At 31.9% G+C, this 14902-nt stretch overlaps 1 protein-coding gene across 6 annotated transcripts in view; it reads left to right on the top strand.

Annotated features, from left to right (window-relative positions):
• Positions 1-14902, top strand: part of FER (FER tyrosine kinase) — a 477424-nt gene that overhangs the window by 237003 nt on the left and 225519 nt on the right. For 5 of the 6 annotated variants that reach the window (XM_032625918.1, XM_032625921.1, XM_032625919.1 and 2 more), the window contains 2 exons: positions 4179-4382; positions 13635-13757. In XM_032625918.1, coding sequence (XP_032481809.1) covers positions 4179-4382; positions 13635-13757 — 327 coding nt within the window. The remainder of the gene's footprint in view (positions 1-4178; positions 4383-13634; positions 13758-14902) is intronic. The other variant, XM_032625922.1, reaches the window with a different exon arrangement.

Genomic DNA, 14902 nt, shown 5'->3' with positions numbered 1-14902 from the left:
TGCTAAAAAAAACATAGAATTTTTCAATTTACAGATAGGCCTTAGTGCCATTGTTTTACATCCTGTTTGTCTAGCCTGAAGGCAAACAATCATGAAGATCAAATATCCCACATAGTCTTTGTTTTTCATTATTTTAATAATTAACTCATTCAATGCATTCAAAACATAACTGTTTAGAAATTTGCAAAAAAGTGGCAGGAAGAGCATTATTATTCATGTTTTCATTTTATGTTATGCATTTGTTCAACTATCAAACTCTAATTGCTATAAAATATATTTTTCCTGCCTATGGTTACATTGCCCTTTCAGTGAAAGTAGCTTTTAGTACCATCAGGCAGATTCCTTTTCAGTAGGCCGATATTTCTCACCCTTTCCAAGTGTTTGGTGCTTCTCATACTTTTGATTATATGACATTTGATTCTTAATCTCCCCATAAAATTTCCCAGTGATATATAGCTTTAAAATTAAAGGGGTCATTATGGAATTTTTGAGAAATGTTTAAAATCCTGTGAGTTACTTGTAGTCCCCATAGAATATTATTATACTAGATCTGAAATAATTCATTACTTAGAGTATTAAACTAATAACTAAATTTATATAAGAATATTAAAGAATTAAATTCAGTTTTAAGGTTATTAAAAATTCATAAAGACTTTTATGTTAGTGTTGAAGTTTTATTTTGCTTGTTGAAGCTCATTGAGAGGTTTACTTGTATATTTTCTATGCTGTTATATTTTAGTTTTTTTTTTTTTAATGGTTTCGTATTTGGGTGCTTAATTTGAATAAGATTCAGACTTTGATTTTTGTTTTTAAACACTTTTGTCTTTGCCTCTCAAAAAGGATCTCATCTTGTGCTCAAATGTTTGAGATAAAAGCATACAAATCTTCATTGAATTCTTGGGAATTAGCCTGAACTAGGCTAAGAACAAAAATAGCCTCTTAAGTCAAGAAAAAAATATTTTCATTTTCTTGTGCTGACTCCTCACTGCATCTTCATTTAAACTAGTCTTTTTATTTCACTAAGCTCAGTATGTTTTTGCTGGAATATTCTTTAAGAATAAGGCTCAGGGAAAATAACTAACTAAACAGTTAGCCTAGTCAATCAGAAAAGCTTGTCTTATTAAGTATAACTTGTTAACTGTATTGGATTACTATACATTTTAAAAAGGAGACTTCCCCTTCCCCATATCTTTGGCAAAATTTTTAGATAACTTAATGACAAGGAAAAATCTTTCCCCACTTAGGCTTAGAAAGCTGTGATATTTGAAGTAAAAAGCTTCATTTCATTTTTGATGTAATTATGAAGGCTTTTGGGATGCTGGGATTTCGTTGCTGGTACATCCAGCCTTCTATCACTGTCAAGTTTGCAAAATTGTATTGGAATATAATTGAAATCATAGTAATTAAAACGTTCCTTCCGATGTTTCCAGGGAAGTCCCTGAAAGACCTGATAGAACCAGGCAGGGGATAAGTACAGCCTTTCCCTGTGTATGCCTATCACACATGTACACATACACACACTCATAGTGAGTTCACCTTACATTTCGTAACAGTATTGTCTAGGAGCCAGGAACAGAAGATCTCTATAAGTTTCCCTTCCTACCCAAAAGAAACTAATAAACCCAGAGGACTGACATGTAATCCCTATGAAATAGCAATGTAAGTTCCTTCCTATTTACTCCTCTTTTTTAAACAAAGAAACAAACATAATTTTTTTTCCCCAAAATGTATTCCTCACCTTCAGATCCTTAAATGAATTTCTCAGTGTTAGCTCACCTTTTGTATTTCAAATGCCCTTCTGACTTAATGAATTCTCCAGGCTCTTCATTCTCACAATTCTAAATAAATCAAAATTTGGGAGGATAGGTTGACTAGGACAAGAAATCAAGCATGTGATATCCTTGTTTGTGATGCTTTTCTATTATGTAGACCTTTTTTGAGAGATAATAGTAAAAAAGTTTTTTGCCAAGAGGTGACATTGAATTTCTTATTTTATTGATTTTTTTTCCCTCTGGAAAAAAGCAATAAAACACTTTGCCATTGGTGAGACTTGGAAATATTTGTATAACAGTAAAATTTTTAGTATTTTCTGTATTGAAATGCACTGTGACAAAATTTTGAGGAAATATTTAATCATTTTGACCACCTACTTTAAGAATTATAAACTATTAGTATCAGTATACACAAAAAGTTAATTTTGTATAGATTTTGCATTTGTTTTTAAAAATAATACTTTTTTAATCTAATAGTTGTGGCTAGTTCTTTATATAATTTACTTTTCAATCCCATTTTTGGGAACACAGTTTAAAATTTCTTTGAAATATAGTATTTATCATATCTAGTACTAAAAGAAAAAGGCTTATTTAGCTTATAAACGATTTCCATGTACAGTCACATCATGTATGCAATTAAATAATGAAAGAATATCATAGTGGTAGAAGTAGAAACCAAACTGTGGACTCTTTGAAAAAGTCTGATTGGGATTTCTCAAGGTTTTTTTTTTTTTTTTGTGGTACGCGGGCCTCTCACTGTCGTGACCTCTCCCATTGCGGAGCACGGGCTCTGGACGCGCAGGCTCAGCGGCCATGGCTCACAGGCCCAGCCGCTCCGTGGCATGTGGGATATTCCCGGAACGGGGCACGAATCCGTGTCCCCTTCATCGGCAGGCAGACTCTCAACCACTGCGCCACTAGGGAAGCCCAAGGTTCTTTTTTTGTTTTGTTTTGTTTTGTTTTTGTTTTTGTTTTTGTTTCTTGCAGTACGCGGGCCTCTTACTGTGGTGGCCTACTCCCGTTGCGGAGCACAGGCTCCGGACGCGCAGGCTCAGCGGCCATGGCTCACGGGACCAGCCGCTCCGCGGCATGTGGGATGTTCCCGGACCAGGGCACGAACCCATGTCCCCAGCATCGGCAGGCGTACTCTCAACTGCTGCGCTACCAGGGAAGCCCCCAAGGTTCTTTTTTTAAATCAGTCGGATGGGTTTTGGATAATGTAAAATGGAACTTTGACCAGTAAGTTTTAAGCCTCTTCGTGTGGTACAAAACAATGCAGGCTCTCTTCAAAACTAGTTCTCATTTACCAGAAAGGTACCGTATTTTTTCCCTATGTAGAGTTGATAATATCAACCTGAAAAACCTGATTGATGTGTGAATATTTGTCTTTCATTTATTGTTAATTCTTATTTTTCCAATTTATGACTTTCTCATGAGGCATTGTGCATATTATATTTTGAGAACGTTAAGGGTTAGTGCATATTATTATACCTTACCCATAAAGTACTCTTACTGCCTGGGGCAATTTAGTTTCTGTGGGTGATAAATATAAGCAAACAAAAAACTTTTTACTTTTTTGCAATCAAAATGTGTGATTTCATCTATTATTAATTAGAAACTTTTCAACGAAACATAACTAGCTCTTAGTTATCTCTATTTGTTATTAGCACTTGGCCTCCTAAAATAACAGATAATTTGCTTTCCTGCTGTGCTCATGACTTATATTCCTCCCTGGTTTTTGCCATATGTTTGTAAATGAACATTGGTGGTTTCAATGAAGCTATTTCACCTAAGGCTTTGTCTGCCATTGCTGTACAGGATCAGGACCAGCCATGTGGCAGAGGTAATGGTTAAGTAAGTCAGGGGAATAAGGATAAGAATGAGAAGGCACAGCAACAGAGCAGCATCAAATGAAGACTTAGTGCTCCTGGGACCCATGACATGGACAGTCCACAACCCATGTGATTAATAGTTAATTCCATAAAAAGATATAACTCAACTTTTAAAATGAAGTTATTTTATGATAAATTTCTCTGATCATACTCTCTTTTCATCATAGTTCTCTGATTGAAAAATTTTAAATATATGGATTTATTTTATGACATGGTGAATAAGACTATAAGTGCCAACTCTAAATGTTGATGTTTTGTATACCTATGTATGATAGATAGAAAAAACAAATAACCTTCAAGTATTTAAGGATATGTATTTGTACTAAGCTTCAGCACCAGTGCTCTAGGACGTATTTTCTTTAAAAATTATGAAAATTTCAGATTCATCATATAACTTTTAATTGGTTAATTAAAGGGAAGAACATAGGTAAGAAGTATTTATAATTGCTGTTAGCTTTACCAGAAAAAAATTGCTATTTTCTCTAATTTAGTTTTTTTTCAATATTTGCTCAAGTTCTGTGATACGATCCCCATAATTGAGAAGCCTCTGGCAGAACAGGATTGGTACCATGGTGCAATTCCCAGAATAGAAGCGCAAGATCTGTTAAAACAACAAGGAGACTTCTTGGTCCGAGAGAGTCATGGGAAACCTGGTGAATATGTCCTTTCTGTATTTTCTGATGGACAAAGGAGACACTTTATCATACAATTTGTTGATGTACGTTTCCAATTTAGTTTATATGTATATTTTGATACAGTTAATTGAGGTATAATTGTAATAAATGATGAATAATTTGTGATAAATGCCTGTAATGCTAACTTTAGCTCTTAATTTTTCTTTTTTCTGAATTCCGTAAGTAGAGTGCTCTAAAATTCACTAAAATTTTAACCTTTTTAAGGAAATACATATTTTAAAATTTAAAGTTAAGAATAGTTGTTACAATTTACATTAAATTTAAATACATAAATATTTAATGTTTTAAGTTAACTTTGAACATTAAAGATCCTTTATATTAAAAATAAAAAGAAATAATGTGATTATCATAATTTTTTTAGAGAAACTTAATTATGAATTTTATGCTCTTGAAACCAGCCCTTGAAATTGCTCAAAAATGTTACCATGAGAGATTTTTAAGAATATTTTATTAAATAGCAATAATGAAATACCTTAATGAATGGGACAGTGATAGTTGAATTGTTTTTATGATTCTTTGAGGATTAAGGGTTTTTTTCCACTTATGTATAAGCTATTATTTGTTGGCATTAATGAACAATAAATAGAAATGGAAGAAAAATTTTTAAAATGATCTGGGCATATTGCTTGTTCTAATACTGATTTATTTATTGAAGTTTAAGTATTGTAAACTTATTTGTTACATTCTTTATTAAGCACTCAACAGATGAAGAGTGATCTCAAAATTTTGTTTAACTTTACCCACTGAGAAATTTTTAATATTTTTGTCATAGGAAGGAATTGATGCCTCTATTTGTCATTTTTTACCCTATCATATCAAATGGCATGCATTTTCAAGCTGGCTGTCTGTAGGATTTCAGTTTATGTCCAGGCACTATAGTGATGCTAAGTACCATACAAGAAGATTGAACCATTATCATTAGATGAACTTCAGAAGGTTTTAGGAACATATATGTTCAAGTTCATATATAGTTCACATATATATAAGTTCTAGTGATAATATATATTGCATATTATATTATCTATATACTATATAGATATAATTCTGAGGTAAAATTCACATACCATAAAAGTAACCATTTAAAAGTTGCATTTAGTATAGTCACATCTAGGGATTATATTTAAATGAAAATAGATGCTGTTCAGATGGGTTAAAATAAGTATATTAAAGTATATATTATAATTTTCATACTACTTGTTAATTTTGCATAGTATTCAGACTTCAACTTGATAATTATATTTGCCTACTCTTATACATTCAACCTGTTTCTAATAGTATGTCATCCCTTACTTTCTTTAAATTTGTATGTGCCTTTAAATTATGGATGTAGATAACCTTCCTTATTACAACTAGTGACCACGTTGACAATATTTATAAAATGTTATGAGAATTGTAGAAGGAAAGATGGTAGGTAAACTGTAAACTACAACTTATATGAATGTTTCCTTCTATTTTCTAAGCTCTAAAAGTTACTCTTTGAAATATGTCATACATTAAATAAGACTGAAATATTTCCATTATTACCTCTTGTAGTTTAAAATGTAACTGTAGGAATTTAACTTAGTACTTTTAGAAACAAAATGGAAAGGGTTCACTTGCAAATTATCACTTGTCTTTAATATTGCCATTTTGTTTTAAGTAACTAAAGTGAACAGCATAATATATTCTAAAAATAAGATATTGTTACAAGTTCACATTTAAAGATTTTATTCGGCTTCCTCTGTCATTGAAATTTTGCAAAGATCTCTTTTAAAGAAGAGAGTACTTGTATTTCTGTAAATGCCTCAGGTTTTCTACTGCCTAATTTTATTTAATTTGCCCTCATTATATAATGTTGAGTTCTTCAATCAGTTGAAAAATAAGAGTTTTAAGGTGAAATCGACGGTTTGGGGAAATTTTAATTCTTTTTCTTCTTGTGGAGGTGAATCTTACTTGGTCTAAAATTATCCCATTTCCTTCCTCATATACCTGTTGTCTGGAAGGGGTTTATAAATGGGGGAAGTCATTACCAGATATTTAATGATTGCCTATTATATTCCAGTCAATGAATTTATAATCCATTAGTAGATTATAAAAGCTGTACATAAATGTGGGGTCAGGTGTCCTAAGTGAGGAAGACGTAAAGAAATATAGGATTTTGTGGAAAAAAAGTCACATAGTAATCGATGAAAACTTGGGTTTCAGGCCCACATATGTACTTTACAAGCTCTGGTTTAAGAAGTAATTGGGGGTAATAGCTGATACACTGATTGTGAGAGTCAAACAGTGAATATATTCTTTGTAATGTGTGAAGTGCTATGCAGATCATTAGGCATTTTTACCATTGTTTGAACACTTTATTTGGAAAAACATACAAATGTACTTTGTATGAAATATCAGTGTAATTGGAAAAGTTAACTTAAAAATTTTCTTTTTGGTTCCTATTGAGATTTATTTGTGAAATTTAAATAGTAATGAAAGTATTATTTTAGAATTTATATATTTAAGTTTGAGGTATTCATTGATCACAAATAATGTTATTTTTAGCAACATTATCTCTGTCAACTAGAGTCTAGTTTGGCAGTTGTTTTGAAGCTTTATTTTTGTATGCATATCACAGTTATTTTTTTTAACATGGTGTGAAACTCTGCATGCTGTGAACATTATGACTGATCAAGATGGATGTAGATACTTTAGATTTTTACATTTTTTACTATTCTAGCAGAGAATATCTGGTGTTTTAGCTAGTTCAAGCAAGGAGAACTGTACTTTTTATTGGACACTAATTACATTAATTTCATAAAGCCAGATATATTAAGCATAGCTAAGTATCTGAATCTCAGTGTAATTCTAGTGTTATTTACTGACTTATTCCATAGTTACTAACCTGTTTATGGTGCTTGATGTAAAGCCACAGTTAGAGTTTGTACCTAAAACTGTTTATCTTTTGTCATAAATATTGACAGATTTTCATAGAGATTCAAATAGCATTGTTTCATTTGATAAGTTAATATATAATCAAATCCTTGCTTTTGTATAAGGTAAACAAAAAGAAATGATAAAACAAAGTACTTCAGAAAAAAACTTTTTGTGCTATTATTAATAGGAAAATACCAATTCATATTTCTCTAATTTTATTTATCTGACACATATTTGCTAAAAACACATTTTGGCAGAGTATCATGTTATGCAGTGTAGGGAGGTGAAACTGAAAATGTATGGCCTACTGCTCGGTGAGCTTAAGACCTGCTAGGTGAGACATTAGTAGAATTCATCAACAGAGAAACATTAAAGATGCAAATTTAAGGATAATTGAGCCAGACATTTGAATTAACATCTGGTGATGAATTTAAAAATCACAACATAGTAAATATTTTAAAATAAAACCTGGGGGAACATCCTCTACGTAATGGCATATCATCCTTTTTTATTTCTTCATTCATTTCAATCAAAAAATACTAATTGAGCAAGTATTCTATAGAGTCCAGGGATATGGGCCAATAAAACAAAAATAGCACAGAAGTGGAGGCTGTGAGTAGTTACTATGTGAAATTGGGTAGCTCAGTGTATTGTATCATCAGTTCATTCAACAGATATCTATTGGATGTGTATCATGTGCTGAGTTTCACTTTAAAGTGATGGATGTAGTCTCTGAATGTACCAGACAAGTTTACTTTGTTTTTTTTGCCACAATCTCTAGGCTCTTTGAACTACCTTTTAAATTCATACTGTGGATCTTAAGAAAGACTAAGTGAAAGTATATACAGACCCAAAACTTGTTTGTATGACAATTCCAAGTTTGTGTTCTTATCCTTGTACACTTAAGATTATTTTAACTGTTTTACTCCAGCCATTCAAAGATTCAAGAGAAGGCAATACGTTCCTTGAAGTCAAAATGAAATCAGCATAAGATATCATTTTCTGTGCCCCAGACACACAATTAGGGACCTAGGAAACTTCCTTCTTAACAATAAAGCAAAGCCATTCCAAATCCTTATTAATTAGTTTCCAGGAAATACTAATTGAGTGAGTACTTTTAAGACCGAGAGATATAATGGTGGAGCTTACAGTCTAGTGGGGAGGCTCATGGTCATTCGTAAATCACACGCAATATATGTAATTATAAACTTTATTAAGTGCTGTAAAGATACACAGTGCTATGAACACTTTTAACTGGAAAACTTAAGGAAGTTACGTTTGAGACAACATCTGAAGAATGAATGAAAGTTAACTAGGAAAAGCCTTACCAAAATGTTATTAATCTTATTCCTCAGATTCCCCAACAATTCTTCCTGTTTACTGGTTTAACTAGTAATATAACTAGTCAATGTGCTTTTTTTATTTGAGAAAGCTAAAATTTATGTTTTACATTTTTATTGTTGGGTATTACCCAAAAAAGGAGTGTTCTAGCCTTTTGTTTTTATTCAGCTTATTCATCTTGGCCTCTTTCAGAAGTGATTTTCCCTCTTTCCTTTTTATTTTTTTCTTATGCGTGCTTATCCTTGATGGTTTCTCAGGAGATCTACTCAGATCTACTACTACTACTACTCAGATCTACTCAGATCTAATATTTCAAATTACACATTCATTGAATCCCCTTCTCATTTTTGTGTGGTTATTCTGTTCTGACTTCCTTGCATAATAATAGTCCTCTGGAAATATGTGTAGCAACAAAATCTGATTCTACTTTTTATTGTTTTTCATCTATATGCATGATTGATTCTTAAGTAGCACAGTGATAAATCAGGAATGTTTTAAAAACAAATAGTGAATGTTTTAAAAACAAAAATATTGCATACTCTTAGTAAAAATTCAGAAATATGTATCACGGAACACGTGCTTCACAGTTAATACCCCCTTACGGGCTCACTGTATATTCTTTGAGATCTTAAAAATATATTTTAATTGTGTGCAACTATGTAATTCTTATTTTACAAAGATTGATTCATAACATATTTTTTATTTATACTTCTTATTTTTTAATGATATATTACATGGTTTTTTAAAATGTAATACAAATGACTATCAACAAAATGATCTTCGTAGGAATTTGTAGAAATTTATTTTTTACTACTATTTTTTATTGCTTCTTTTGGAATTCACATAAGAGATCATTAGTAGCTCCAAAGAGAAATCTCTTATTTGAAAGTTAATGTGGATTCTCTCTGTCACATTATTAGTAAAGCCATGTAGAAAAAATTTAAAAAGAATTCTGTATATGTGAACCCAACCTCAGGTCATCTGAACTATAAGAAATTTACACAGATTTGTACAAAGTCAAATGTAATATTCAGAATTTTGTATGTATCAAGAAACAAGTCCTCAACATTTTTGGTGAATGTATTCTTTTTTTATTTTTAATTGTAGTACAGTTGACTTCTAATATTACCTTTGTTCCAGGTGTACATCATAGTAATTTGATATTTGTGTACACTACAAAATGATCACCATAAGTCATTACCATCTGTCACTATACAAAGTTATTACAATATTATTGACTATATTCCCTATCCTGTACAATACATCCTCATGACTTATTTGTTGTTTAGCTAGAAATATGTACCTCTTAATCTCCCTTACCTGTTTCTTTCATCCCTCTACCCTCTTCCCCTCTGGCAACCACCAATTTCTTCCCTGTATCTATGAGTCTGTTTCTATTTTGTTATGCTTGTTTGTTTTGTCTTTTAGATTCCACATATAATATTTATCTTTCTCTGACTTATTTCACTTAGCATGATACCCTCTAAGTCCATCCATGTTGTCACAAATGGCAAGGTTTCATTCTTTTTTATGGCTGAGTAATATTGCATTGTGTGTGTGTGTATCTTGTTTTTTATGCATTCTTCTTTATCCATTCATCTATTGATGGACACTTAGGTCTCTTCCATACCTTAGTTATTGTAAATAATGCTGTAGTAAACATAGGGGTGCATGTATCTTTTCTAATTACTGTTTTTATTTTCTTCAGAAAAATACCAAGAAGTTGAATTGCTTCATCATATGGTAGTTCTCTTTTTAGTTTTTTGAGGAAACTCCAAACTTTTTTACATAGTGGCTGCACCAATTTACATTCCCACCAGCAGTGCATGAGGGTTCCGTGAATGTATTATTCTTGACCTTAGTTGCTTAGGTGAACTTTATAAGCAAACAGCCATAGCATCATTTTTAGATTCATTACATTATCTTCATCTTTAAGGAAGTGAATTAATTGGTTTTGCACTGTTTTAGGACTCAGAACTTCACTGATGTCAGAGGAATTGTTTTAAACAAATACTTGCTAGGAATCAGTTTCTCATTTTAGCCCATGAAGGAAGTACTGCTGCTTGTATTACTCACTGTATTAGTTCATCATGATTACTGTGTCAATGGCAGAAAACTACCTTTAGATTAAAAACTAGATATGTTCTTAAGAAAGGGAAACTGAAAATTCCTATTATTTTATTCTCTATTTCTCTAGTTATAAGAGGTATATTAGAAATTTATATAAGGCTTTATGACACTAGTGGCTGACTTTAAAATTTCATTCTGTGTGAACTTCATCTCATTACTTACTTTTTATTAAACATTCTACAGGGGCATCTTGAGTTTGTGTGAGTGTGTGAACTTTCCAGTATTCATTTCTATGTTAAGTTGTCTTACTTTAACTTTATAGTCATTTTATATGCATTGCATTTCATTTATTTCACACACTTTTATTTATCCAGGCAATATATGCCAGGCACTGTTCTTGACCAGAGGGATACTCAGATGAACAAAACAAAGATAAAAATTTATCATCTCATGAGCTTATATTCTAGAGGAGGAGATAGGCAATAAACAAGATACATAAGTAAAATATATGTGATGTTAGATAGTGATAAATTCTAAGGAGAAAAATTTAGTAAGGAAAAGGAGGTAAGAAGTTTAGTTGGGGTGAGAAAATGGATATTGGATGGCCTGAGTAGACCTCACTGAAAAGGTGACATTTGATGAAAGACTAGAAGGAAGTAAGGGAGCCATTACCCAAACGGCCATCGAAGGAACTATTTCAAGCAGCAAGTGTAAACTCCCTGAGGAGGGAATGTGTGTAGTGTGTTTATAAAACAAGAAGAAAATGAGTGTGGCTGGAGGGGACTGAGGGGGGATGGGGGATTTGGTAAGAGATGAGGTGACAGAGATGATAGAGGACAGATTAGAGGGCCCTAACGACCATGGTAAAGACTTAGGCTTTTATTCTGAGGGAGGTAAAAATTTTGTGCGAAATAATAGAATGGTCTGTTATAACAGGATTTCCTGGCTCTTTAGTAAGAGACTGAAGAAAGACAGAGGGAGAAACTGTGTGTGTGTGTGTATGTGTGTTTGTGTATATATATACACACATACATATATACACACACACACATACTTCACTGAGGAATAATAAGCAAATATAATTGTATATATGTAAAGTGTACAACATGATGATTTGGTACACATTGTAGAATGATTGCCAAGATCAAGGTAATTAACACAACCATCATCCCACGTAATTAACTCTTTTTTTGTGTGTGTGTGGGAATGCTTAATATCTACTCTCAGGAACTTTCAAGTATACAAGACCATATATTTGGTTCAGATATTACTGTTATTATTACATGTTACACATCTATAACATTTTACCTTTCTTCATGTCTTATTTTCATATAAGAATGCCTTCTAGGATATTTGGTTATTTACAGATAATCATTATTCCTTGAGAACATGTAATTTACACTTTTAAGTGTCCTTTGAAAATGTTTCTTATCATATATCCAGATTTGGAATTATTTTTGTAATCCAAGGTTTATTATTTGTATGATGACTTAATAATTGAGTGTGTACTGTATACTAAGCAGTGGTTTGCATGTTAATACTTGTTCAGGCCTCACACTTTTTCTGTGAGGACGTCCAAATATTATTTCTGTTTTGAAATAAACTGAGGCATTGAGAGAAATTGCTCAGTGCATTGCACATCTAGTAATAGACTACTGTCCTTAGTGTGAAATATTCTTAAATATCTACTAATATAGCAGGTCTGGCTGTTGTATGCAACAATTCTTTAGTCAGTTTATTAACAACTGCCTTGAATTGACCCTTAACACAAACTGCCTTGAGTTGAACTATATAGTTAAGTGTTAAAATAAGCTAATGCATGTTTGTTCCTCACTTGATGAAACGAAAATATTCATTTAAAAAGCTGTATATAAATTAGATTCTGATAAATTGAATCTAATTTTATATTATGGAAAAGGAACTTTGTCTTTTTTTATCCTTTACCTGGGAAAATAATCTTCCAGTAATGTAAATAGTATCCAAATTTAGAGAGTTTTGAAATTTCTTATTTCTTAGCATAGAGTTTTCTTAAAATGGAGCATGTTTGTATCTGTATTTGTACACATCACCCGTATATATACAGGTGAATTCTTTGTGAACAATCAAATGGAAGCCTTTATTACATCACACTGTATTGTAACACTTTTTGCATTGAAAAATAGGCCCACTAAGATACGTTTTCTTTGCTAAACTTATTGCCATCAATTCATCCCTATGATTACTGACCTACATGCCTGTTTGAAATATGAAGACAGAGAAAAGGGGTCTTGACAGAGTTTGGCAAAATGTTACTAACTTGATGTTTTGAAATCAAAAAGTGCTGCGATTTGACTATGCTGATATATGCAGTTTTGTGTCTGCTGCATTTTATTTCTTTATCAAATATAAGTGAATGTTAATGACTGTGTGGTTTTGGTGAAAGAATAATACATGAATAACCCCAGTGTAGAAAAACCAATCAATACTGTATTGATAAAAGGGAAATAAATGATCATCAGAGGTATTCTTAAAATACTTATTATTATATTGGATATACTTCCTCAACCTTTTGACATTATTTTTTATCTTGAAAATTTTACCAAATGGAACATATAAGCAAACATATATACACATGTTTCTTGTTCCTTAACTTAAATGTATCCCATGCTTTATTTCCTTTGGTTATTATTTTAGCAAAATGCATTCCAGGTCTGTAAGTTTTTCTTTTTTCTTTTTTAATAATCTGAATTATATTTAGTCATTATGAAAATTAATTTCTTGATGCAAAGGTAAATTTTTTTAGCATGTTGGAATTTTTTAAATTTTTACCATTGTAACCATTTTTAAGTGTATAATAGTTCAGTAGTGTTCAGTATCTTCACATTGTTGTGCAATAATAGTTTTTCTTAAATGGAACTTTATTGATGAATGTAATGTTGCTGAAGCAATGTCTTCATATTTATTCTACTTTATTGTCCTTTCTCCAGAACATGTATCGTTTTGAAGGCACTGGGTTTTCAAATATCCCTCAACTTATAGACCATCACTATACAACAAAACAGGTCATCACTAAGAAATCAGGTGTAGTTCTGCTGAATCCTATTCCTAAGGTAGGTGCATATATTCACCTTTTTTTTTGAGACTGCTTTGTGAGTTATTCCCCACAGTAAATAAAGTTCTTAGATTATTTATAGAAGTTTGGAAACAATTATAGTCAAAACATGGAATTTCCTTGGTTTTATTAAGATGGGAGATGGGTTACCTTTTTATTCAGTGTTTGCAAATGGCCTGTTTTTTTTCTTTTTCCTTCCCAGTTTTTCTTGAAAGACTGGAGGGCTTCCTTCACACTATAAGGTTCAGACTTTAAAGGCTCAGTTTATAAAAGATTCTGAGATGTAGAAGTCAAAGAAAATGTCCAGCAATCAAGAGTAAATTAGAATTTTAATTTTGGGTGTTAAGGTTACAATATATTATAAGACACTGGAATTTTTTAAAACTACACTACTCTTCACAAAGGCAGTAAATCATAACTTCACTATGTACAACCAGGTAGCTGGGCGAGAGATTGTTCTAGGTCATTTTTACCTCTAAGATATATCATAGAACAGATTGCTTTCATGAGCTTTAAGAGATTTGCGAGGTAGGGAATGGGTATGAGGCAGGTTTGTGTTTTTAAGGTAAAACCTGGGGGGCCTGGCCTGGGAGGAACAATGGAGCTGGCTTAACTTCTGAGCACTTTTAATGTTCCAGGAATTGGGTTGGGGTCAACAAAAGTCCCTTTCCTTTGGGGGCCGTCTCATGTGAAGAACAGTGTAGAAATAGGAAAGTCATAAAACCTGGTAGGTTAATATTTGCTGACTTGAGGTTTACATATCTAGGGATGACTTTTAATATGAAGCAAGTGTTATTCCCAAGAATGCTAGTATATAATCCAAATTCACCTAAAATTTAAAAAACTTTTAAAACTTAAAAAACAATTGTTATATTTCCCTTTGTTAGTCTGGAACATAGTGTCTATAGTTGTATTATATTACTCAGTCTTTATTGAGGGGCTGAGTTTTAACATTCTGCTCACAGAAGATTTTAATAGTCAGTTGCTAAATATTAATTCTGTGGCTAAGGAATTGTCCTTCTTGCATAATTTTCTGGAATTATGAGATGGGCTCATTCTTTGTTCATATTTTTCCAGTCACTTTTTTTTACATTTAATTGCAAAAAAACCCTATAAAAATTCTCCTTTAGTCTGGAACAGGTT

This window comes from Phocoena sinus, chromosome 3 (assembly GCF_008692025.1).
Source record: "Phocoena sinus isolate mPhoSin1 chromosome 3, mPhoSin1.pri, whole genome shotgun sequence".
NCBI lineage: Eukaryota > Metazoa > Chordata > Mammalia > Artiodactyla > Phocoenidae > Phocoena > Phocoena sinus.
Note: the sequence above shows the minus strand (reverse complement) of the source record. Positions and strands in the feature narration are given on the sequence as shown.